We start from the raw sequence: 23718 nt of genomic DNA, 5'->3' as shown, positions 1-23718 counted from the left end.
TTCTAGGAAGAGAGTAGGGAGAGACGGCGATGTACAGATAACGTGAGGTTGGTGCTCTACTTTTAAACTTAAACGTTTCTATTAAACAAAGGTGTTTTTGTAAGAAAGAATAGACTGTAGGAAGAAATCAAGAGTGATTGCTATAATCAAGAAAGACGGGGGAATTAGGAAGACAGAAAAACAATATAGCTTAAAATATCCTTGAGGAGCCAATTTTCTAAACTTAAATTAGGAAAAAAAAAACACTTTTGTTTTGGAAGCTGCAGACAATATTGCTGATTTAGGGATATTAATAACGTGTTTGAAGAATGCTATCTGTGCCAGAAAAGTCAGCAGGCAAAACTGCTTCTGAAAAGAGATTTATTGTATGATAGATTCGTAGCTCAACTTCCCTCACTGGCCCTCGGGGTAACTAGAAAAAGAAGTGGGGGCCTGCTAGTTTTATAGTCATCCTAAAACTCCACCCGAGAGACCATTAGCATCCCACCCCACTTCCCACTTTCTGCCTTTTCTCTGCTTGACTTTAGAAGGATGCCATGCCGCTAGCCCGTTCCCTCTCTAGCTTGTGAAGCTTGAGTGTTCTTCGTCTTCTCTAAAGGCACTTTCCAGAAAGCCCGGGACAGTCCTAAGGATGAGGAGGCTCACAGCTCAGTCCAGTCCTTTTACATGTGTGGGCGGTGGCTCTGGAAGTAGGGCCACAGATCTCACTCTGTTTATCCCACTGTTAATCCTTCCATTCGTTTAGTGACGCAAAGAATATTGACTGGGTGCTTGCTGCGAGCCAGGAGCCACACCAGATCCTGACACTGTAAAAATGAGCAAGTGCTGCACAGTGAGAGGACTAAGACAGGCCACAGGCCTCTGTCAGGGGATCTGAACGCTGCAGTGACAGCCAGGTCTCCTCTCCACCGTGGCCTGACAAAAACCTGCATAAGCTGCCCCTGCAGTTTTGTCTGCATCCTGCATGGGGCCTCCAGGAAGCACAGGAAGCATCTTGATGGGTGTTTACTCGTGCTGTGTCATTTCACCTGTGACCGTTTTGGTTTTCACCTGCTGTCATCCTTGTTTCCTCTGGTTAACAAGAGCCAAAGGTTTTGCATGGCCTCAGAGCCCCCAAGAAGTTCACTGCCTAATTAATCAAAAGTAAAAATAAAGCAGATGTAGTTCATGGAAATAAAAGGAATAGCCCTTAGGAAACACAGCAGTTCCGTATTCCCAGTTCCTGGAATGGCATATTGACTTATACTGAAAGCACAGTGATCTCTTCCACAATAGATTCCCGATACCCAGACACTGAAAATGATTACAGGCCTTACTAGCATTTTAAAATTGTGTTAATGGCGATTTAGAGCCAATGAGAAACCGAGTGACAAGAACTTTCTGTGCTCTTTTTCACAAGAATGCAAAGCCAGCCTTGAGCAGTCCTCAGGACCAGTCCTTTTAGAATGAGGTCTCCCTTGCATCCTATTTTTTAGGCTCTGCAAAATGAAGTTGTACAGACCTCATTGTACAGCAATGTCCTGCAGCTGAAGGAAGCTCTGTTCTCAGCAGCCTCCAAAGATGATGTGGCAACGATGAAGCTGCAGCTGGGACAACTGGACAAGCGCTGGAGAGACTTACCACAGACACTCAGCAAAAGGTTGGTTCTTCACAAAAGGGATTCTGGTAATGCTCTGTGTCTACAAGGGCAAACGGTGGGTTTTGTTTGATCCTATTTAACGTGGCTTTTCAAGGGATGATTATGGAAGAGATGAAAATGACTTTGTCTGTCATGTTTGAATCCAGGATGTCCTCAGACGTGACCAGGAAGTGGTATGGAAACAACAAAGAATTCTCTAATCCAGTATATCACATCTGGTTGTCAGCTTGAGTGTAGGCCATGGGGAGGTACGGAGGCAGCAAGGCTGCCAGTTCTAGAGACTGGGAAAAAGAGGAGGAGGCCTAGACAGGGAGAATTACCAATTTGCACATTGCTCTTGATGCTGGAGCAACAGGCACAGATCAGATATGGTGACTGTGACATGATTGGGAAGCCCAGAGGTAGGAAAGACAACCCATCCCAGTGGACAGCGGGTCACTGAGACCAGGAAAACACTTGAGAAAGACGGAGCTTAGGGATGTGAACGTACTCAGAGGCCAGGCTTCTCTGTGTATAGCTCTTTTACTTTGCTTTGGGAATGAGGGCCTTTCCCAAAGCTTAGCAGGAGCCATTCCGTTCCTAGCCGCCATTCAAAGCCTCTCTCCCCACAGGATGCGCTTTCTCCAGGCCGTGCTGGCTGAGCACAAGCAGTTTGATGAGCTGCTGTTTGCCTTCTCTGTCTGGATTAAGCAGTTTCTCGGTGAATTGCAAATGACCTCAGAGATAAATTTAAGGGACCACCAAGTGGCGCTTACTCGGCACAAGGTAAAGTGGATTCTCTCGAGGTGGAATATAGATACGGTCAGAACAGCGAATCCTTTGACTTTTGCTGATGTTCTCGGCTTGACCTGAGATCTGAGGCTGTGAAAGAATGGGGCAGATACAGTCTAATGCTGTAGAGACAACCTTACGCCAGTTTCAGTGTACTGTTATACACAAATGTAACAAAGAAAGCAATCATCCAGGTACGGGTGTTAGGGTTCAGAGAAGCGTGACCAGAAAAAACATGTAAATAAAGGTCAGTAAGCACACACTAAGTATTAGCAAAGCAGCCCTGTCCCAGAACCTTCTCAGGACAGACTAATTCAAACACAGTTATCTGTGTTTGAAGGCCATGTCCGGATTCAGGGTACACTGACCAGTTAGTTCTATAGCTATGATCTGACATCCACTGAGAATAAAACATTTCTTGTAAATTGAGTGTAAATGTTTGTCACAGGAGGCATGAAATCACATCCAAGAACAACCCAGGGAACAAAATGCAGCTGAGGAAGGGGCCCCCTGCCTTTTTTCCCTGGAGTGCCTCTCTCAGTTCCCCAAGCATTGCTGGCCACAGGTCATCCTCTTGATTGTCTTCCGACAAGAGTCTTTGAGTTCGAAGGACAGCACACTTAAATACATACATGACAATAATTTAGATTTTTTTATTTGCGTGAAAAGTGGCTTAATAACTGAACTTACGGATCCAGCAAATTCTTGGGCAGGTAAATTAAGCAGATGAAATTCACTTAAGGTAAAGCAGCAAAACAACAAACCCTGCAATTTGAAGCATAAAATGTTAAGGATTTCCTTTTTTGAGTTTTCCATTTTGTTTTGGTCCAAAACCAAAGACTTATACAAATTCCAGTGTTTTAAGGTTAACTTTTTTTTTTTTTCTGAATTAACTGCTCAGTGTGGAAGCGGCTCCAAATTCACGAATTACTAACATTCCCTTATTTGTAACCTACGAATAATAACTATTGTGGTACTGTTAAAATTCAAAATCAGGTGTTGACCAAGCATTGGAATGCTAGAGTTTCTGTGTAGAATCTACAGTGGGATAGTTTATTTTAAGCTGACTCTGTGCCCCCTCTGAAAAGGGGAAAGTAAACACCTAGCTTTCAGAAAGGAGACAGTTTCATAGCTTAGATCACTGGTTCTCAGCCTGTGGGTCACAACCCCTTTGAGAGATTGTATGACCCTTTCACAAGGGTTGCATATTAGATTTAAAAAATGCTGCATATCAGATATTAACATTATGATTCATAACAGCAGCAAAAATGCAGTTAGGAAGTAGAAATGAAAATAATTTTGTGGTTGGGGGCCACCACAACATGAGGAAGTACATTAAAGGGTGGCAGCATTAGGCAGGTTGAGGGGCCACCACAACATGAGGAAGTACATTAAAGGGTGGCAGCATTAGGCAGGTTGAGAACCACGCTCTTAGAGGAAGGTTGAAACCCTTCTGCACACCAAAAGACCATGAGGGAGCTGCTGCTTCTGAATAACCGCGTTCAAAGGGAAGGCTCTCGGGTGTTCAGCAACCAGAACCAAAGGCTTCCAAAAGACTGACATCTCAAAGGGGCAGAGAGAATGGATCTACCTGAACAGGCTTTCTACAAGAAAGTCTCGTAAGGACGAAGAGGGGGTCTGGAGCAAGAAGTGGTTTACTGGTCAGACTGGGGACTACCTAAACAATCACAGTCGCAGTCAAGATTAAAGCTGCTAATGCTCTCTCTATGGCGGGAGCCGTTCTAGAACTGATGACACTGCCCTGCTGGATTTTACCTGGAGTTTGTGGTGAGCTGGCCAAAAACCCACACAGTTGTCTCAGATAAAACACAGATCTGAAAATTAATTAAGTCAGAGTCGAGTGCTGTACCGAACACATGAGCAAAATGGGGAAGTTTACGAATGTTTCTGAAAGCTTCCCTATAAATAACTTCAAAATAGTTTTTATTTATATTTTAATTATGTATATATGTGAGTTTATACATGTGAATCCAGTTGTCCACTGAGGGCAGGAAGGGTCATTGGAGATGGAGTCACAGACAATTGTGAGCCCTCTGAGAGGTCATGAGTGAGCCATCTCTCCAGCATCTGTGGATGATCTCTAGATGCTAAGCTAACGGCTGAGGAAAGGGCTCAGTCAGTAAAATCCCATGCAAGCACAAGGGCCAGAGTTTGATCTCCAGCACTCAGGTAAAACATTCAGACATGTTTTATAATCCTATTTTCGGGGACGTAGTGGTAAGATTATCTAGGAAGCATGTTAGCCAGCCAATCTCACCAAGTTAAAGTCCATGAAAGGGAGAGCTATTGAGGGAGACAGTTCATGTTGACCTCCAGCCTCCACGTATATGCACACATGAATAAGTACAAATGCATACACACACGGGGATAATTGGATAAATGCATGCTGGGCTAGCCATTGCCCATACTGTCTACTTGAGATTGCAAATGTTGCTGTTTATCTGTAATAACTACGGCATGTTTCTCCCCCCCCCAGGACCACGCTGCAGAAGCAGAGAAGAAGAGGGGGGAAGTACAGAGCCTGCAAGGTCACTTAGCTAAGCTGCGGTCTCTTGGCAGAGCCGAGGACGTTCAACCACTCCAGAGCAAGGCTGATGACTGCTTCCGGCTCTTTGAGGAGGCCAGCCAGGTGGTGGAGAGGCGGAAGCTGGCTCTGATGAAGCTAGCAGATTTCCTACAGAGCCACTCCTCTGTGTCCACTCTTCTGCAGCAGCTCAGGCAAACAGTGGAAGCCGCCAAAAGCATGAATAAGCAGCAGTCTGACTCCCTGAAAAAAGGCCTTAATGATGCTATTCAAGATGTTAAGGCATTAGAATCCTGTGCCATCATTCTTGATGGCACCCTGACCAAAGCCCAGTTTCACTTGAGAAGTGGGAGCCCTGAGCAGAGGACCTCGTGCCGAGCCACCACCGACCAGCTCTCTTTAGAAGTGGAGAGGATCCAGAACCTTCTGGGAACCAAGCAGAGTGAGGCAGATGCCCTGGCAGTATTGAGAAAAGCGTTCCAGGGGCAGAAAGAAGAGCTGCTGAGAAGCATTGAAGACATCGAGGAGAGGGCTGACAAGGAGCGCTTGAAAGAACCCACCCGCGAGGCTCTGCAGCACAGGTCAGGGACCCGATAAATGTGACATTTGGGAATTGTTTAAAATGTCTTTGATTTCCTTAGGGTCCTTCCTAAGGACACTGTGCAGATACTCCCTTACCCACCTGAGAGTCCATATGTCCTGTTGTCTATTGCAAGCAATTTCTTACTATCAAGAATGTAGGCAGAAGGGCTGGAGAAACTGGAGAGATGGTGCAGCAGTTAGGACCACTTGCCAATCTTGAGGAGGACTAGGGGTTGGTTCCTAGCACCCACACAAAGCGGCACAACCACCCGTAACTCCAACTCCAGTTCCAGAGGATCTGACGCTCTCTTCTGGCCTCCCTGGGCACCAGACATGTACTTGTTACATATACATACATGCAAGTGCTTATACATACACAGAAAATTAAAAATCTTTAAAAACAACGCAGATCCATAGAAACCTGGGGTTCTGGTGATAAAGGAATCCGAAGGTTCTCCATGAAGAGGCAGGTCATTAGTGCTTCAGTAAGGACTGGAGCAAGCTCACTGGCCTAGGTCGATGACAAGGGGCAGACAGAGGAAATGGATGGACTGGTCCTCCCTGCAAAGAGGAGTTTGCAGAGAGTCAGGCAGCCATCTGAGGTCTGTGTTCATTCACATAAGGGGACGTCAGTGAGCTTGGCCAAATGGTTCTCAGCAGCAGTTGTAACTCCTTGCCTGGACGTGAGCAGGAGGCTGACAAGAGGCTTCCACTGACTCAGGGCTTTTTCAGTGAGAAGCAAAGGAGCCAGGAGCTGGTTCTTTTTAGTAAATTTGGAAGTGATTTTCATCTACTACTGTAGCCTACACTACAGCCATCTTTTACTTTATAAATAAAACCTTGTCCTATTGAGGAACTTGAGATCCTGGGCTTTGAAGGCAGAGAAACTCTGATATGCATTTACGCCTAGGTGCATGGCTGATGAGGATTATTGCCTCCACCAAGACCACTGTCATTCCGACTCTAATCAGAACCAGTCAGGAAGCCAAACAGGAATGCCGTTTACATCAGAACTCCAGAAGGCCCCTTATCATATCATATATCAGAGAAGTTTAACAATAAACTATCAAGAAGAAATAAGATTTGAGAAAGTAAAACTAACCTTCTCAGTAAAGAGAGGAACTGTGTCCTATAGCTCATCCAGGAAGCTACCAGCAGCACTCATGTGCAGGACAACATGATTCTCTGGCCAGCTCAGGCCAAGTTTGTGAGGGAATCCTCAAGCTGCTGGACATGAAGGCCTAAGCTGGGCTCAAGAGCTTTACCATCTTCTCTAATCCACTAAAAAGCATTTCTGGATGTGCCCAGTGTTGGCTGTATGGAAGCTGCCTGGTCCTGCTGTAAGCACGTCACACCCCCTTTGCAAGGTGTGGAGAAGGGAACGTGTTTCAGCCTCTTTGAGAATAGATGCTAGTACACGTTACACCCTACAGCACAGCACCAAAGGGTGGACGCATTTTAAAATCTATTTCATTTGAGTGCTTCTCTCTCTACCTCCCTTTCAACCCTTATTCCGTCCTAAACTCTTCCAACCCCTTACCCCCAATACCAGGTGAGAGAGATAGAAGGCTAGTGGGAAGAGGGGGTGCTGGACTCCTTAGACTACTTCCTGCTGATTAGGTTCACCAGGTTCCTTGGGAGCACTTTTGATCTTCCTGGACAGGATATCCAACTTCTTCTTCTTTGCATGCAACCTCATATCCCACACCTGAGATTAAGAGAAAAGCATAGATTAACTGGGTTAACATAACATAACTGGGTTTGTTTGTCTGTTTGTTTGTTTTTTAAGAAACCAAAATTCTCGCTACAGCAAAATGCATGGATAAGTCAGTGGCCTTCTGCATAGTCACATATTGTAGATTCACAAGTGCTTATATATTAGAGGACATAAAATCAGGATTGCCTTCTCACAATAATCTCTCATTAAGGGAATTTAAGCTTTAAAAGTAGATGTTTTTCATAAAGCTTTGGTAGAGCTCTTTTGATTTTAAATAAAACAATTGCGATGCTGAAGTATAATTACTATGATGACCTTTAAAAAAAAAGTATTCACCTACTTAGCCAATGAAGTTAGCCTTCTTTGAGAACTCTTCTACCATTAAAAAGAGGAAAAGATGAAAGTTCATTAAAAGGTTGAAAATAAATAGTGAGGATGATTTTCAATATTTTCTGAGATATAGTCATCTTACAAAACTATTTTGAAAGGCCTTGTTATCAGTTGAAATGCATTAGTTGCTGTGTTGAAAGGTTTGCTAGCTGTGTTAGTATGTGCTTTTTGAGCTCATGGAGTTAGAGAGAGAAAGTATCGGTTCGTGGCTTCACTAGATTGACACTGGTATTTAAATTTACAGGTTGAGAGTGTTCAACCAGCTAGAGGATGAGTTAAACGCCCATGAGCATGAGCTCTGTTGGCTGAAAGACAAAGCAAAACAAATTGCCCAGAAGGGTGTGGCTTTTGCACCTGAAGTGGATAAGGAGATACAGCGCTTAGAAGCTTCCTGGGATGATACTAAAAGACTAATTCATGAGAAGTAAGTCTGAGGCCTCTTGATTCTTTTGTCAACGTTTCCAGCTCATGTTGTGACACTTGAATTGCCTTCTGAAGATGTGATCAACAGCCAAATGGCTTTCATCACCCTGCATATTCTAGATCATGCTAATAACATTAAAACTTTAGTCTTTCAGAATCATGTTAACGTTGTTCTCTTAGTACAGCAAACACATATGAAATGAATATTTTTTAAAAATGTTGCCTAAAATCAACAGTTATCAACCGTTATAAGATGCTACAATTAGAATTTTAAACTTTACTTGTTTTGTTATATTACAATGTTATATTTTGATTTAGTTTCGTTTTAACTTTTCATTGTCTATTTTATGGTAAAGTTCTCCCCTTTTCCCAGTGAAATTCTATGACAAGTTCAGTTAGTGGTCTGAGCTCTGAAGTTTCACAGTTTCAGCTCTAACAGTAGAAAAAACCCCTCATGTTTTATTCCATTCCAACCCTCTCCCTTGCTTCAGTTCCTGGCAACCTTGCATCACTTCGTACCTGTCCATTCATCTTTTTCCCAAATTGTTTATAAGGCTGTCATTGTGTGTGAGTGTGTGTGTGTGTGTGTGTAAGTGTGTGTGTGTGAGTGTGTGACTAGTTCATGTGGCTGCAAGTTCCATTGACTGGCTGTGTCACAGGCAATATAGTCATTGGTTGATGGTCAAATGATGTGCTTCTGGTGTAGATCATTGCATATTAAATATCTATGGACATTCACATTCCTAATGGTCTCTCACATAATTTATCCCACAGGGCTGCTTGGTAAATATATGCTGAAAGGCGTGTAAGAAACTGGCAAGTTCCAACATAGTCTCTATATCAGGCAGGTGAAATCTCCAGCAGCTACATTGTTTCCCCCTCTTACTACTGTCAAGTTTTAGACACTTGGTGACTGTGTACATTCTGACAAACATTTAGACATATCTCATGGTTTTATTTGTATTTACCTGGTGATTAATGAAAATAGGCATATAATTCTTTTTAGCTATCACTATGTGCCTTCTTTAATGAAATATTTACTGAAGTTGGCTAGTGTTTTGTTTTGTTTTGTTTTGCTCTGTGACAGGGTTTCTCTGTGTAGCCCTGGATGTCCCAGAGCTCACTTTATAGACCAGGCTGGCCTTGAACTCACGGAACTATGCCTGTCTCTGCCTCAAGAGTGCTGAGATTAAAGGCATCCACCACCACCACCACCGTGCAGAAATCAGCTAATTTTTTATTGTTGTTGTTGTTGTTGTTAATGTCTGTCTTATATCAATATAATCTCAAGCAAAATCTCTACATAATTTTATAAAAATTGACAATTCTAAATTTTATATGTAAAAAAAAAAAAAATAGCCTAAAGTAGTCAGTAATTCTGTGAATAGGTGGGTCTGGGAAGCTGTCTCAGTGGGTAAAGTGTTTGCTATCCAAGTATGAAGCCCTGAATTAAAGTGTCAGCCCAGCACCCACATAAAACTGTGCAAACCCCTGACCTCAGCACTGGCGAGGTGGAGACAGGAGGATTACTGAGGCTCGCTAGACAAGCAGTTTACATGAAATGGCAAGGCCCAGGTACAGTGAGAGCCCCATTCAAATAATAATAATAATGAAGAGATGCATTGAGAAAAACGTTGGCATCCATCCTTCACAAACACGCAAACATCTATGCACACATACACAGACAAACAGGAACAATTAACTATCTGTATTTTTAAATTTTAAAAACGGATTGAAGGAGTCATGTGAGTAAGGATAACTGTGAATTTCTTTTTTAGCTGAAGAATAAACAAATGCAGCAGGAGAATAAGGAAGGTGAAGGCATGCACCTCCTCACCATCAACCTGGTGCAGAGGTGCTCTCCAATGCAGGGTGCCGGGACACTTGGCCACTCATTTTTATTTATAGAAGTGACCCCCGGGGCCCAGTTCCATCATATACGAAGGCCTTTGAAGCAAAACTGGGAATGGCTTGTATCATGACTGTTAACATAGTTTTTACTTTAACCATGTCACACAAACATTGTTTTATTTTATCTGTTATTGGCTTCTTTCTTCCCACCTTCCCCTCTTATTTATGCCATCAGAAAATAACTAAAGCTGCATGAGAAACCACCTTAAAACGTGAAATATTTTAGTGACGTGTGGAAGACTGCGTTGTAGGACACGCTGGAGTTTAAGTCAAGCAGAGTTAACTAGTAGCAGGGCTGATGTCAGCCGGGAGAGCATGGCTCTCTCTTGGCACCCGTGCCCATCTCTGAACCTGTGCAGCAGTACAGTAGGTGCAGCCCAAGAGCACTCGTCCCCTCCCTGATGAGTGATAAATGAGATGTTTTCTTTAATCGTTACAGCCAGGGTCAGTGCTGTGGACTTATTGGCTTAGTAAGAGAATATCAGAACTTGAAGTCAGCTGTGTGTAAAGTTCTGGAAAATGCTAGCAATGTTATTGCAATGAGAGCTACCATCAAGGACCTGGAGGACCTTAAGTGGGCTTTTTCCAAGGTAAAATGCAAATGCATTTATTTATGTGGTCTCCTGTGCTAGTTCATGCCTTTTACTCTTCAAGCAGTTCTCTGTGAAATTGTTCCTGTTAGTACATTTAGATGTGAATAATTACTGTTAGCAGTTCAACTTTTTTCTAATATTAATATCCTAAAATCTTTTAATTCAAGAAGATTATATATAAATATACATATGTATATGTGTATACATACAGTTGTGTATAGATACATATATATATACAATTTATGATTGTTAATTTCTGCAATAAAGCTAACAAAATTATTTCTTAGAGGCAAATGTTTTTAAACCCTTATCACTGGTTGTTTTACTAATTAAGGAAACATTTATGCCCACAGCATGAAACTATCAAGAACGAAATGAATTCCAAACAGAAAGAACTGAATGATTTTACCAGCAAAGGCAAACACTTGTTATCTGAGCTGAAAAAAATCCACAGTGGGGATTTCAGCTTGGTCAAGACAGACATGGAAAGCACCTTGGACAAGTGGCTGGATGTAAGCGCGCCCCCTGGTGTCCATGAGCGGCTTTACACACAGTTCCTCAGTCAAACCGGCAGAGATTAACCAGAGAGCTGGTTAAGACTTTCTGAGTCAACTCCTGTAGTAGAAAATGGCTGTTAATATCAACTATTAACACGTACAGTTATTATTTTATTACATATTCTATATTATATTATATATATAATATTCTATTATAGAAATAAAAGCACACACGGACACCGGTTAGATTTTTAGTATGCCTATACACTGGAACTAGGTAGAAACTAACTCCATAAGCTGTCTTCAAATCTCCCAGCCACAGCATCCCATGCCATTTGCTCTAACCATCCTATCTGAGCTACTTAACATACAAAATCCCATAAATATTTGCCCACATTTTTCATCTCCATTCTCCCTCTGGCCGTGCACTTCCAGTTCATCTTTAACCCATGTGGACTCTGTTTCCTTTCTCCTCCCTGCACCTCTCCTGTCTCGCTTCTCTCCTGATGCTTCTCCCCCTCCTCCTCCCCATGCCCCTGAACCTTAGCTCTGCCTCCTCTCTCCCACACAGCCCAGGTATAGGAACTTTTTATTGGCCGATCAGGGATAATTTGTGAGGCAAGGTTCACACATGTCATTCTGGTTACATGAAAGTTTGCTCATAGAACAGTAAGAATCTCTGAGGGAGGGGTGGGGATGAGGCAAGCAGTAACAATCTGAATACATGTTGGCTCCAGATCAACCACCACAACTCCAAAGTGAAAAAAAAATAGTGTCCACATAATAGTTGGAGATGGTAAAAAGTTACATGAATTAGCTTGACAAATTTACCAACAGGTGTCTGAGATTTCATATAGCTTCAAGCATTACAAATTCTAACCTGGAATGTTTCCCTTCTCAAAATGTTGGAGCCATGACTAAAAAGCAGTTAATATACTCATATCTGATAGGAACTTAAATCCCAAGAAGTAGCAACTTCGAGTGCAGAGGCTGTAGGGTGCTGAAGAGCATCGGTCCCGTAGCTCTGAGTTCTTGCACCGTCATTCACCAGCTCCTGGCCAGATGCTAACTCTTTTCTTTTATCAGGGATCTGCTCAAGTCTAATTAATGTCCATCCCCATATGACAACATTCCAAATAAAAGTGCTTTGAAAGTAACTCCAGGGCCAGAGAGGTGGCTCAGAGGTCAAGAGCACTGGCTGCTCTTGGGGAAGGCCGAGGGTTGATCCCCTGCGCTCACACAGCAGCTCACAGCCATGTGTAACCCTAGTCACAGGGGGCTGTGACAGCCTCCTCTGGCCTCCACAGGCACTGTGCACATCAGGTACATATACACACACGCAGGCAAGATGCCCATTCACGTAAAATAATAAATAAGTATAATGCAACCCTATGGAGGCCTCATTACTCTTATGTAGCGAGGGACACCTCTGAGCATTCTAACATGCCCCTTGTCATTAGAACCCTGACTTACATCTCGTGATTCCAACAACTCTCCCATCACTGGATTTACTCTGTGTATTGGTTAGCATTTAAGGTGCGCTGGTTAATGTACAATGATTACTTTAAAACTATCTGTTTTTAATTTCTCTAACCAGGAAAGAATTTATGGGGGGGGGGGATGGAGGCCCCAGATCCTCATATTTCATGACTCGGCTGGTCCATTCTTTCCCAGGCCTCAGAGAGAATTGAAGAAAACATGGACAGGTTGAGGGCAAGCCTGTCCATCTGGGATGACGTCCTTTCAGGTAAAGATGAGATTGAAGGGTGGTCCAGCAGCTGTCTCCCTCAGCTGGCTGAAACCGTCAGCGACCTGAACAACAGCATCAGAGCTGAGGAATCCCTGAGAGAATTTGAGGTAACTGATGGTGTGTGCACGTGGGGCTGGGGTGCATCATTACATAAAGTACGAGAGGAAGTGGCTATTCCTGAGTCCATTCTGCCTTTCAAAGACGCGGATGAGTATAACAGGTCGCCGAACGTCAGCTGTTGATTTAAAGCATTGATTAGGCTCTAGTTAAGCATTTAAAAGAATTGTTTCTTAGTTGGGGCTTGTGTTAGTTGCTTTTCCGTGGCTGTGATAAAAACGCCCTGACAGAATCAGCTTTGGAGAGAGAGTTTATTTACGCTTACAGTTCCAGGAAGGATACAGCCCATCATAGCAGGGACAGCGTGCCCGCAGGCGTGTGAGGCTGGCTGTCTGGAAGTGGGGCTAGGGGATGAGCCCTCAAAGCCAACCCCCTGGAAAGATTTCCTCCAGCAAGACTTCACCTGCCAAAGCTTCTATGGCCTTTCAAACAGTGCCACCTACTGGCCACCAAGTCTTCCAACAGACGGGGATAATTTTCACTCAACCCATTCAAATCTAAGTAAAAGAAGAAAAGCTTACAAAATGTCCAATTATTCTGAGAATATGGTACCTTTTGTAACTTTTTGTACCTATTGTTTGTCATTCAGAAAAAAAATCTTTCACTGAGTACTTGCACTATGCTGTGTTACACTTTATTGTGGAAATAGAAGAAACCTAAGGTTAGGAAATACATGGCCTTTTAAAACTGTACTTGCTTATTTATCTTAAACTACTTTCAATCCCATGTATCGCATTGATTTTAAAATTGACTCAAGAAATCTCTAGCAAATGTTGTGCTGGGTTTTTGGTGACTTGATACAAACTAGAGCCATCTGGAAAGAGGGATCCTTAATTGAGGAATCCCTTCCAGCAGATTGGCCTCTACAGCCTTCTTGATTAATGATTTATGTAGGAGGGGCTGTCTCTAGGCCTTGGGATGTAGGCAAGAGCAACCTGAACAAGAGATGGAGAGCAGGCCAGGGAGCAGCTTGCACCCCTGGTTCCTGCCTCTTCTGCTTGAGCTCCTGCCCTCACTTCCCTCAGTGATGGACTGATGCACGAGAATAAGCCAAATAAATCCTTCTTTCCCGAGTTGCTTTTGTTCACTGTGTTTATGAGGCATAAGCGTGAGATCCTGATCTTGGCTCACCAGAAATCTCATAAAAGCTTATGAGCATGGTGATCTGTCTGTAATCCTGTCCCTATGAATCAGTGGCAGGGGGTCCCGGAGCAAGCTGGTAGTCAGACTTTCCAAATCAGTGAGCTCTGGGTTCAACTGAGAGAGCCTTCCTCAACATACAAGATGGAGAGCAATGGAGGAAGATGCTCAGTGTTGACCTCTGGCCTTCACACACAGGTGCACAGATCTGTACATATGCCCACACACAAACACATGCTGATACATTTTACACACAACTTAAAAGATACACAGTGACAATTGGGCTGTGATTAGGAACTAGAGAGAGCAAGCTGTTTCAGAAGACATCGAATTGCTGTCCTCTTGGTAAGGGATCTGCCTAAGCATACTCGACAGCCCAGCACCCCAGCTGGAATGTACAAGGAGCCAAATGAATGACTGTAGTCTGATTTCAGTGTACTGCCTAAGTTACCTGGCATCTCTGACTCAGTTTTTGACAGATTTTGTAATTAATTCCAATTTCTACATGTATCAGAACTTAATAAAACTATACAGACTACACATTCAGACATAATAAAGAATTCCAAGGTCATTTCAGTTGCGATCACCAATGTTAAAATTAATATTACAAATCATATAGTGATCTATGCTGGAGTCAGGCATTCAGGCTTAAAAAAAAAGTGGTTGTTAAGAATTGTGTAAGTTAAAAAGCAACAAATCAAGCAATCCAATTAAAAATGGGGTATTGAGCTAAACAGAGAATTCTCTGTAGAAGAATATAGAATGGCAGAGAAACACTTAAAGAAATGCTCAACGTTCTTAGCCATCAGGGAGATGCAAATCAAAATGACCCTGAGATTTCACCTTACACCAATCAGAATGGCTAAGATCAAAATCTCAAGTGACAGCACATGCTGGAGAGGTTGTGGAGAAAGGGGAACCCTCCTCCACTGCTGGTGGGAATGTAAACTTGTACAACCACTTTGGAAATCAATCTGGTGCTTTTTCAGATAATTAGGATGGTGCTTCCTTAAGATCAAGCTATACCACTCCTAGGCATATATCCAAAAATGCTCAAGTACACAAGGACACTTGCACAACCATGTTCATAGCAGGTTTATTCATAATAGCCAGAACCTGGAAACAACCCAGATGTTTTCAGGATACAGAAATTGTGGTACATTTACACAGTGGAATGCTACTCAGCAATTAAAAACAAGGAAATCATGAAATTTGCAGGTAAATGGTGGGATCTAGAAAAGATTATTCTGAGTGATGTATCCCAGAAGCAGAAAGACACACACGGTATATACTCACTTATAAGTGAATGCTAGACCTATAGATAGGATAAAATACTAAAATCTGTACACCTAAAGAAGCTAAACAAGAAGGAGGACTTGGGATGAGATGATCAGTCCTCACTTAGAAAGACAAATGGGATGGACATTGGAAGTAGGAGAAAACAAGTACAGGAGCCTACCACAGAGGGCCTCTGAAAGACTCTACCTAGCAGTGTATCAAAGCAGATGCTGAGACACATAACCAAACCTTGGGCAGAGTGCAGGGAATCATATGAAGGAAGGGGGAGTTAGCAAGATCTGGAAAGAACAGGAGCTCCACAAGGACCAAATATATCTGGGCACAGGGGTCTTTTCTGAGACTGATTCTCCAACCACGGACCATGCATGTATATAACCTAGAACTCCTGCTCAAAAGGAGCACATGGCAGCTCATTATCCAAATGGGTTCCCTAGTAAGGGGAACAGGGACTGTCTCTGACATGAACTCAGTGACTGGCTCTTTGACCTCCCCACCCCCATGGGAGGAGCAGTCTTGCTAGGCCACAGAGGAGGACATTGCAGCCGGTCCTGAAGAGACCTGATAAGCTAGGGTCAGATAGAAGAGGAGGAGGACCTCCCCTATCAGTGGACTTTTGTGAGAGGCAAGGAGGAGATAAGGGAGGGAGGGTGAGATTGGGAGGGAATGAGGGATCGGGCTACAGCTGGGATACAAAGTCAATAAACTGTAATTAATGTGAAAATCTAATAAAGAAAAGAATTGTGTGAGACAGCATTGAACGCAGTTGTTTAAACAGTGTTGGCTGGAGAGATGGTTTGCTGCATAAAAGCACAGGCTGCTCTTCCATGTCCAATTTCCATTTTCCACATGGAGACCCACAACCGTTTGTAACGGTTCCAGGCAAGCTGACACCGTCTTCTGGCCGCTACAGGAACCATGCATGCTTGTGGTACACAGACATACATGCAGACAAAATACCCAACCATAAAATAAAACATAAATTAAAAACAAAAACAAAACCAAGCAACTCAGTTGAGTGGCTGGAACACGGCATGTATTGCTCTTGTAGAGGACCTAAGGTCAGTTCCCAGCTCCCACCTTGGGAAGTTCACAGCAACATGTAACTCCAGGAGAATCCAATGCCTCTGGCCTCCACAGGCAGCTGCACGTACGTGCACACACACATATAAACACACTAGCACACACGAATTCACACACACACATGTATGTGCATCTAGACAAACACACACATGCACACATACACACAATTTAAAAAGTAAAATAAATCTTTAAAAAAAACCACAAACCTAACTGTAGGGCCTGCAGAGATGACTTTGTGGATATCGTCTTCCTATAGAGGACCTGGGTTCAGTTCCCAGCACCAACATGGCAGCTCACAACCACATGTGCCTGCATTTCCTGGAGATCAATTACTTTCTTCTGGCCTCAGTGGGCACTAGATATGAACACACTGTACATGCAGACATGCAGACAAAACACTCAAGCCTGATCATGAATAAAACTACAGTTCAAGAGATCCCATTACAAACAGAAATTAATGAATACTCAAAATTTATCATTTTGCCGGGGTTGGTGGTGATGTTTCACACCTGTGATCTCAGTACCTTGGAGGCTGAGACAGTGCGATGCCTACAAGTTTTGGGTGAGCTTGGTCACCTGGCAAGACCATGTCCCAAAAGGCACATCATCATTTACTAATCACTGTCATGCACATCAGTGTGCTCTAAGCCTTTGGATTCCTAGTGTTTCTTCCATCTGCCGCAGACATGGGGCATGCCATGCTGTGCTATTGTATGGTGTGCCTCCTGCTCCACAGGGATAGTGAGGTCATGCTTAGAGCCTGCAGTGATGGTGAGTGCTGCAGCATGGTTTTTAGCAGGCCAAGTTGTCAGGTGAGCCTTCTCTTGCTGGCTGCAGAAACTCTGCTATCTGGTTCAGTCTCTCAGAGATGAGCTTTTAGCTGCTGACCATGTGACATGCCAGTTGGTAGATCAGTACACCTGGCCCTGTCCTTCCTACTGCTGGGCCTTCCTTCCCACCAGCCCCAAATGAGTGTAGCTCAGCAGGTGACTTCCCTAACTGCTTCTGTAAAAGGCCACCAGTCCTGGCAGTGAGTCCCACATTGTTATGGTGAATTGCTTTCTGAGCTCAGGCCATCGGAAGCTCTGCAACCACAAAGCACTAAATTCTGTTTTCCAAGCTGAGAATGCTCTTTCCTTAAGCATTCTTTTGTGACTCAAAACTATGAAGTTCATAAGCATCTTTGCTCAGTAATGATTTTTTTGGTGTTAATTGTTGATGCAAAAAAAGAGGAGGTAACCTATACAATGTCAAAATTATTTCTGCATCAGGTCCTGTAAATATTTATTTGAAGTGTGTCTTCTGTGTATGGTTGACAGTCGCTGGCAGTCCTGATGTGCATTTGTGTTAGCATGCTTCTGCAAGACTGTAACGTTGCCATAGTAACTGGCACTAATACCGCTAATGAATAAATGACAGCCTAGTGGGCATCTGCGCTGACTCAGCACTTTGGGTCAGTGCCTTATTTTTTCCAGGGATCTTCTTTCCTAATAAAGGAGGGTGGGAAGGATGACGTCCCCACATACCTCCTCTTATTCAGAGTGAACATTAATGGTTTTCCACGCCTGTGAGGAAGTGGAGCGGATTTTCTAAGTACTGCTTAAAGCTGGAGCCCTGTGTGTCTCAGTAGAAGAGGCCAAGCAAACGTAGCCTGTTGATCTTTAGATTAGTGATCTCTTTCCTCCGTGTCTTTGCTTTCATAGTCTGAAGTTAAGAACAAAGCCTTGAAATTGGAAGAACTGCGTTCCAAAATCAGTGATCTCAAAGAACTAACGAAAAATCCAGAAACACCGACAGACCTTCAGGTAAGCACGTGGTGACTTTTTTTAGCAAATGCCATCTAACAGCCAATCACAAACATCCTTACTCCCAAAATGCGAGACGTAGGTGAATGCGTGTGCGTGTGTGTGTGTGTGTGTGTGTGTGTGTGTGTGTGTGTGTGTGTATTTCTCCGTATCACCATAATAACTGGAAAACATGGGCTTTTGAATATATAAGGGTTAAACATTAACATCAGCAGAATTCTATTTTCCCATATTTATTGTATATTTACAACTCAAACACTCTAATGTTACAATAAGAGTAGTTCTGCTCTTACTGAAGTTTGGATGCATTATCAACTGTATTGTTTCTTGCTACATTTTTCCATTTAGACAGGAATAGAACTCCCTTAAGGACTATGTGTTCTTACGAATAATGTGCTGATTCATTTACACAGTAACTGGGCCTGGGGACTGGTCAGGACTGCTACTCTCCCTTCCTCTTATAAGGTCCCAGTCCCAGGTCAGGGAGGAGTCAGGTTGCCCAGGTTTGGGCTACTGTAGTGTCTGAGCCATCGACACACCCAGTGTGGTAGGTCTGCTTTGGCCGATAGCCTCACCGAATCCTGGCTGAGGTCTCTAGTCTCTGGGGTACCTTTCCATACTTTTTAAAAAAGCTATGTTCATGGATTTTCTCTGTGTTTTCTCTTCTTGTACCATTCTCTCTTTAAGTGACTTAGCCATGCTTGGTACTGATCTCAGACATGTATGGGACTCTTGGACATGTCACCTGAAACAGGAAGTGACATTCCTATTCACAACTGAGAAATATGTGGCTACTGTCACACAGAGCCGAGTCATCAATGGATATTTACAGAGTGAGGATTTAGCAAGGACTTGGAGTGTGAGCTACTGTTATTCTGCACCTCTTCTTCTCTTTCTCTCTGCTTGCCTCCCCTCTCCCTTCCCCCAAGGAAGTAGGATGATATATCTTAACTGTCCTCACGTATAGGTAGAAGGACTTCTGTGGCACCACTTAAAGGGCAGGCTAATTTCTCTCTTGCAGCTGGCAGCCACTAGTGTCTGGTTCTAAACCCTCGCCCAGGCAGACTGGCTGACTATTGGTATATTTACCCAAGAGTAAATGCTTGCATGGGTGGCCTGCATCTCAGCAGCACTTGTGGTGGTGGTTGGGGTGGGTGCGAGTGCCAGCATGTGGCCTCAGCCCAAAAGTTATGAGTGAAGGAAGAGACCACCCTAAAGCCCACAGTGTGAGGACAGCTGGTTTGTCTAAGAAGGCTTCCTAAAGGGATAAACTCTGCGATGTGTTGGCCTAAGAAAAGACAGAGTAAAGAGGCATTGTAGAGTGCACAAGCTCATCTAGGGACCTTCAGCTGGGGGTCTCAGCATTGAGGGCATTCTCAGCAAAAAAAAACCCACAGACCGAGAAAAGCAGGGCTGCATGAGGTACCTAGCGAGTCTTCCGTTCTGAACGCCTCTCCCACCACCCAGGCTTGTGGGAACTCCAGCTGTGCCAGGCAGGAATAGAAGCTCACAGCAAAGCATGAAGAAAAGAGGCTCTCACTCATTGCTCACAGCTGCTCTGAGATAGGAGTTAAAAATACAGGAGGCCTTTAGCCCTGATCTTTGAGTTGGGGGATTAAGACCAGTTTTTAGTTAAGAGTAGTTGTAAGTCCTTTTATTAACTCAGGAGCCACAAAAAACAACTTTCCTGAAATGCCTCATCCCAGGAGACGAAAGCAAATAGCCGTACAGGATATACATCTTAGAGGATAAAATTGCTTCGCTGTTAAATCCTATGGTGGGTTTCCTCCGACCAGAGTCACACCCAAGCCGGCCTGTGTGAGCGTCCCCAGTGGAGAATTAACTCTTGGCCTTTTAGTATGTGATCTCCTCTTCCCTGGAGCCTCCATCAAAGCCACACTCTATTCAGGCACAGGGTTAGCTGCAGCTCTGCTCTTTCCTTTCCCTCAATGTGCTTGGCAGCTCACTCTTCTGGCTTTCCATCCAGGGAAGGCCGTTAGTGCTGGAGTGGCTTCCATGGTGAGCCTAATGTGTTCTTGATGGAGTTACACATAAACAGAATTCCTAGCCAGTGAGTGTGCTTTCCGTCCTCCCCGGTTTTCACAAAACTGAGTTTTATATTTAGTTTATAGAAGCAGACTTACGGCAGACACTGGAGCATGCCAAAGAACTCACCGAGGAGGCAAAGGGAACCCTGAAGGATTTCACTACTCAAAGTACCCAAGTGGAACGATTCGTCAAGGACATAACAACGTGGCTGATCAGTGTGGAGGAATCATTGGCCAGATGTGCCCAAACCAAGACGTGTGAGGGGCTGAAGAAAGTCAAGGTAGGTTAGAACTCTCCTCCATTGCTTCCTCTTGCAGTCTGTAGTCATTCTCCTGTCTCGTAACTGTGATAAAGATATAACTTCTGCTTTCAAATACTCATATGCGAAGTATTAGCATCCAGACTAACCAATTCATCATATTAGACAGAGAGGAGTGAGTGGCGTGAGGAAGTGAGGGATGGGTGAGGGTAGACAACGTGCATTGCTGTAGGCCCCACCGGCCAGCTGTGCATATATGTGTGCATCTATATTTATACATATTTGTATTTACATGGTACATGTTATGGATATAGTATGTGTTATGTTACAGATCTGTATATAATATAGATCTTATAATATATGTACATGGATATAGATATTCACAGGAGAGAGAAAGAGATCTTTTTCGAAAGAACAATGTTGAAAATTCGTATATCTATCTATCTATCTATCTATCTATCTATCTATCTATCTATCTATCATATATTCTGTTTTGTAAAAGGGTGAGGCCCGTGGAAAGCTTTTTTGACTCCATCAGTTTTTAGGCTTGAATCTCATAGCTTAATTATCTCATCACTTAATTAGCTTTGTGTTTCATTTGAACACTTTCATCTATAGAATACTGTAATTTTTTTAAGTGAGAAAATCATCCTATGTCCTTTCTTCACACTAACAGATGACAGCTCTGCTCAACTGTTTGTAAAGTAGATATATCGTGCTGACTTTTCAACATTGTTCTTTTGTAAAAGATGCCTTTCTTTCTTCGTGTGTGTGTGTGAGTGTGTGTCTGTGTGTGTGTGTGTCTGTGTGTGTATGCGTTCACATGTGTGTCCAGGTGTCCAGAGAGTGCAGAAGAGGGTTTGGAGTGACAGGTGTTTGTGAGCCTGGGGTGGGGAACCAACTCGGTCCTCTGTGAGAACAGCATGAACTTTTGACCACTGAGCCAGCCTCCAGCCCTGGCCACTGTTCTTCCTGAGCATGGTTTTACACTAGGCCACAGCCCAGGACACAGAGCTTTAAGTCTGCTGCTGGTGTGTCCCTGTGCCCTGTAATCCCTACACAGAAGCACACAGTGATCCACTGAACAATAAGGGCTGGCTGCACTAGTTTCTAACTTAGAACTTGAACTCAGGATCAGAGCCAAGGAACTCTAGCTAGAATAGTTTGTGATCTGAGACTACGGCACAGATTCCAGCCTCCTCCAGTAGCTGTTACCAAGGAGGACAGACACATTTTATTAAAGAATCAGTGCAGGACTGGGTGACAGCTTATTTGGTGATCTCCTTGCTGGACAAGCTTGAGAACATAAACTGACCTTGAGAGAGAGAGAGAGAGAGAGAGAGAAAGCTGTGTTTGTGGCTCAAACTTGTAATCTTATACTCTTAGTGCTGGGGTGGAGACAGATAAATCCCTGTGACTCAGTCAGCCTAGCAAAGTCCGGAGACTGTCTCAAAAATCAAGATGGAAAGCTCCTGGTGGCTGTCCTCTAAGCTCCACCCACATGCAGACACATGAATACACACATATACACAAGGACACATGCTAAAAAAGATAGAATCCATATGGGTCTATGAAATATCTATTTTGTCTATTACACAAGTTCTTTTCAATTTTTTAATATTTCTTTTCATTATTTTTGAGATTCTGCTTGAGTGTTGTAATTACATCATTTCTATTTCAAGCTCCCCCTACTCCTTCTGTGTCCCTGCATTCCTCTCAAATTCATGGCATCTTCTTTAAATATTATTATTGGGGTGTGTGTGTGAGTGTGTGTGTGTGTGACCTACTGAGTCTACTTACTATTGATACTTACATTTAAGGCTGAGCACCTGAGGCTGAATAGCCTGGCAGAGCCTGTCCCCAGAGAAGATTGATTCTCCTCCTCCTAGCAGCCATGGACTTCCCAAAGCTCTTTGTCTAGAGAGTCCTTCCATCCATGCTGAGATGTCAACTGACATTGTCACTGTACATAAGATTTCATGGGTTCAGCATCTTTAGAATATAGAAAATACCTTTAAATCCTACTTACAGGTATACACGACCGAGGAAATGGCAACATTGTTCATTTAATATCTGCTATGTTTTTAAACATACCAGAGTGAAATAATTACCACATTTCTTTTGAACAGGATGAGTATCCTTCATAGTATATTCACAGCATCCTTTCTTCATGTAGGACATACAAAAAGAACTTCAAAGTCAACAAAACAATATCAGCTCCACCCAAGAAAATCTCAACAGTCTGTGCCGGAAGTACCACTCCGTGGAGTTGGAGAGCCTGGGCCGGGCAATGACTGGGCTAATAAAAAAACATGAAGCCACAAGCCAGCTGTGCACGCAAACCCAGGCCAGCTTGCAGGACTCTCTGGAAAAACACTTCAGTGGTGAGTGAAGGACTTTCGTCTGAATCATCTGTTTATGAGAAGGGGCTTGGACCAAATGCTGCTCAGAAACTGCCAGCAGAAGTCTGAACAAACTTCCCAGTCAGATTTAAATTCATTTATGCTCTGAGATTTGGGTAACAAAAGTTTTATTCCAGACACTCTAGCCTTTCAGAGAATGTTCTCTTTCTCCTCGAGAAAGCAGGAGTATACCCATTTAGATGACTCTGAATTTTATCTGGATCTTCTACATAGGAGCTTACACATGTGAAGAACTACCTCTCTGTTAAGTGGTCAGCAACTACTGCCCAAATAGCAAAGGACACTTTCTCATGCTTGAATGAATTGTTGCTATAAACATGGATGCTAAAAAGAGCCATAGCCATGGCAGCCATATAGTCCAGGAACTTTGCACTCCCCATCTTTGATGTGGGAACATAGTGGCTTTCTAAGCCAGTGTAGTAGAGAAAGTGGTTCTTGCCAAGGCCATAAAGAAAACCTTTCTTTTCGATCTGGGGAGAGGGCTTGTGGGTAATTAGCTCAATGTTCAAGCATGAGGAGCTGCACATGGATCCCATGCAGCAGCCATATGGAAAGCTGACTCTGGCGGCGGACATCTGTTCACGCAGCTCTGGGGAGAAAGAGATGGGTGGATCCCCGGAGCTCACTAGACAGCCAGTCTGGCTTCATCTATGAACTCCATCTTCACTGAGTGACTGTACCACAAAAAATAAAGTTGGAGAGGAAGAAAGACAGCATTGTAGACTTCT

At 43.5% G+C, this 23718-nt stretch overlaps 1 protein-coding gene across 8 annotated transcripts in view; it reads left to right on the top strand.

The window, feature by feature from the left end:
* Syne1 (spectrin repeat containing nuclear envelope protein 1) overlaps positions 1-23718 on the top strand; it is a 461163-nt gene that overhangs the window by 182247 nt on the left and 255198 nt on the right. For 7 of the 8 annotated variants that reach the window (XM_055615897.1, XM_055615895.1, XM_055615899.1 and 4 more), the window contains exons 1-10: positions 1517-1639; positions 2251-2404; positions 4908-5536; positions 7889-8068; positions 10418-10568; positions 10925-11083; positions 12743-12925; positions 18158-18259; positions 20385-20588; positions 22744-22951. In XM_055615897.1, the coding sequence (XP_055471872.1) occupies positions 1575-1639; positions 2251-2404; positions 4908-5536; positions 7889-8068; positions 10418-10568; positions 10925-11083; positions 12743-12925; positions 18158-18259; positions 20385-20588; positions 22744-22951 (2035 nt within the window). In that variant the 5' untranslated portion in view covers positions 1517-1574. Of the gene's footprint in view, positions 1-1475; positions 1640-2250; positions 2405-4907; positions 5537-7888; positions 8069-10417; positions 10569-10924; positions 11084-12742; positions 12926-18157; positions 18260-20384; positions 20589-22743; positions 22952-23718 lie in introns of those variants that run through there. The other variant, XM_055615901.1, reaches the window with a different exon arrangement.

This window comes from Psammomys obesus, unplaced genomic scaffold, assembly GCF_907164565.1.
Source record: "Psammomys obesus unplaced genomic scaffold, mPsaObe1.curated_primary_1811, whole genome shotgun sequence".
NCBI lineage: Eukaryota > Metazoa > Chordata > Mammalia > Rodentia > Muridae > Psammomys > Psammomys obesus.
This window is presented reverse-complemented; position numbering and strand designations above follow the sequence as displayed.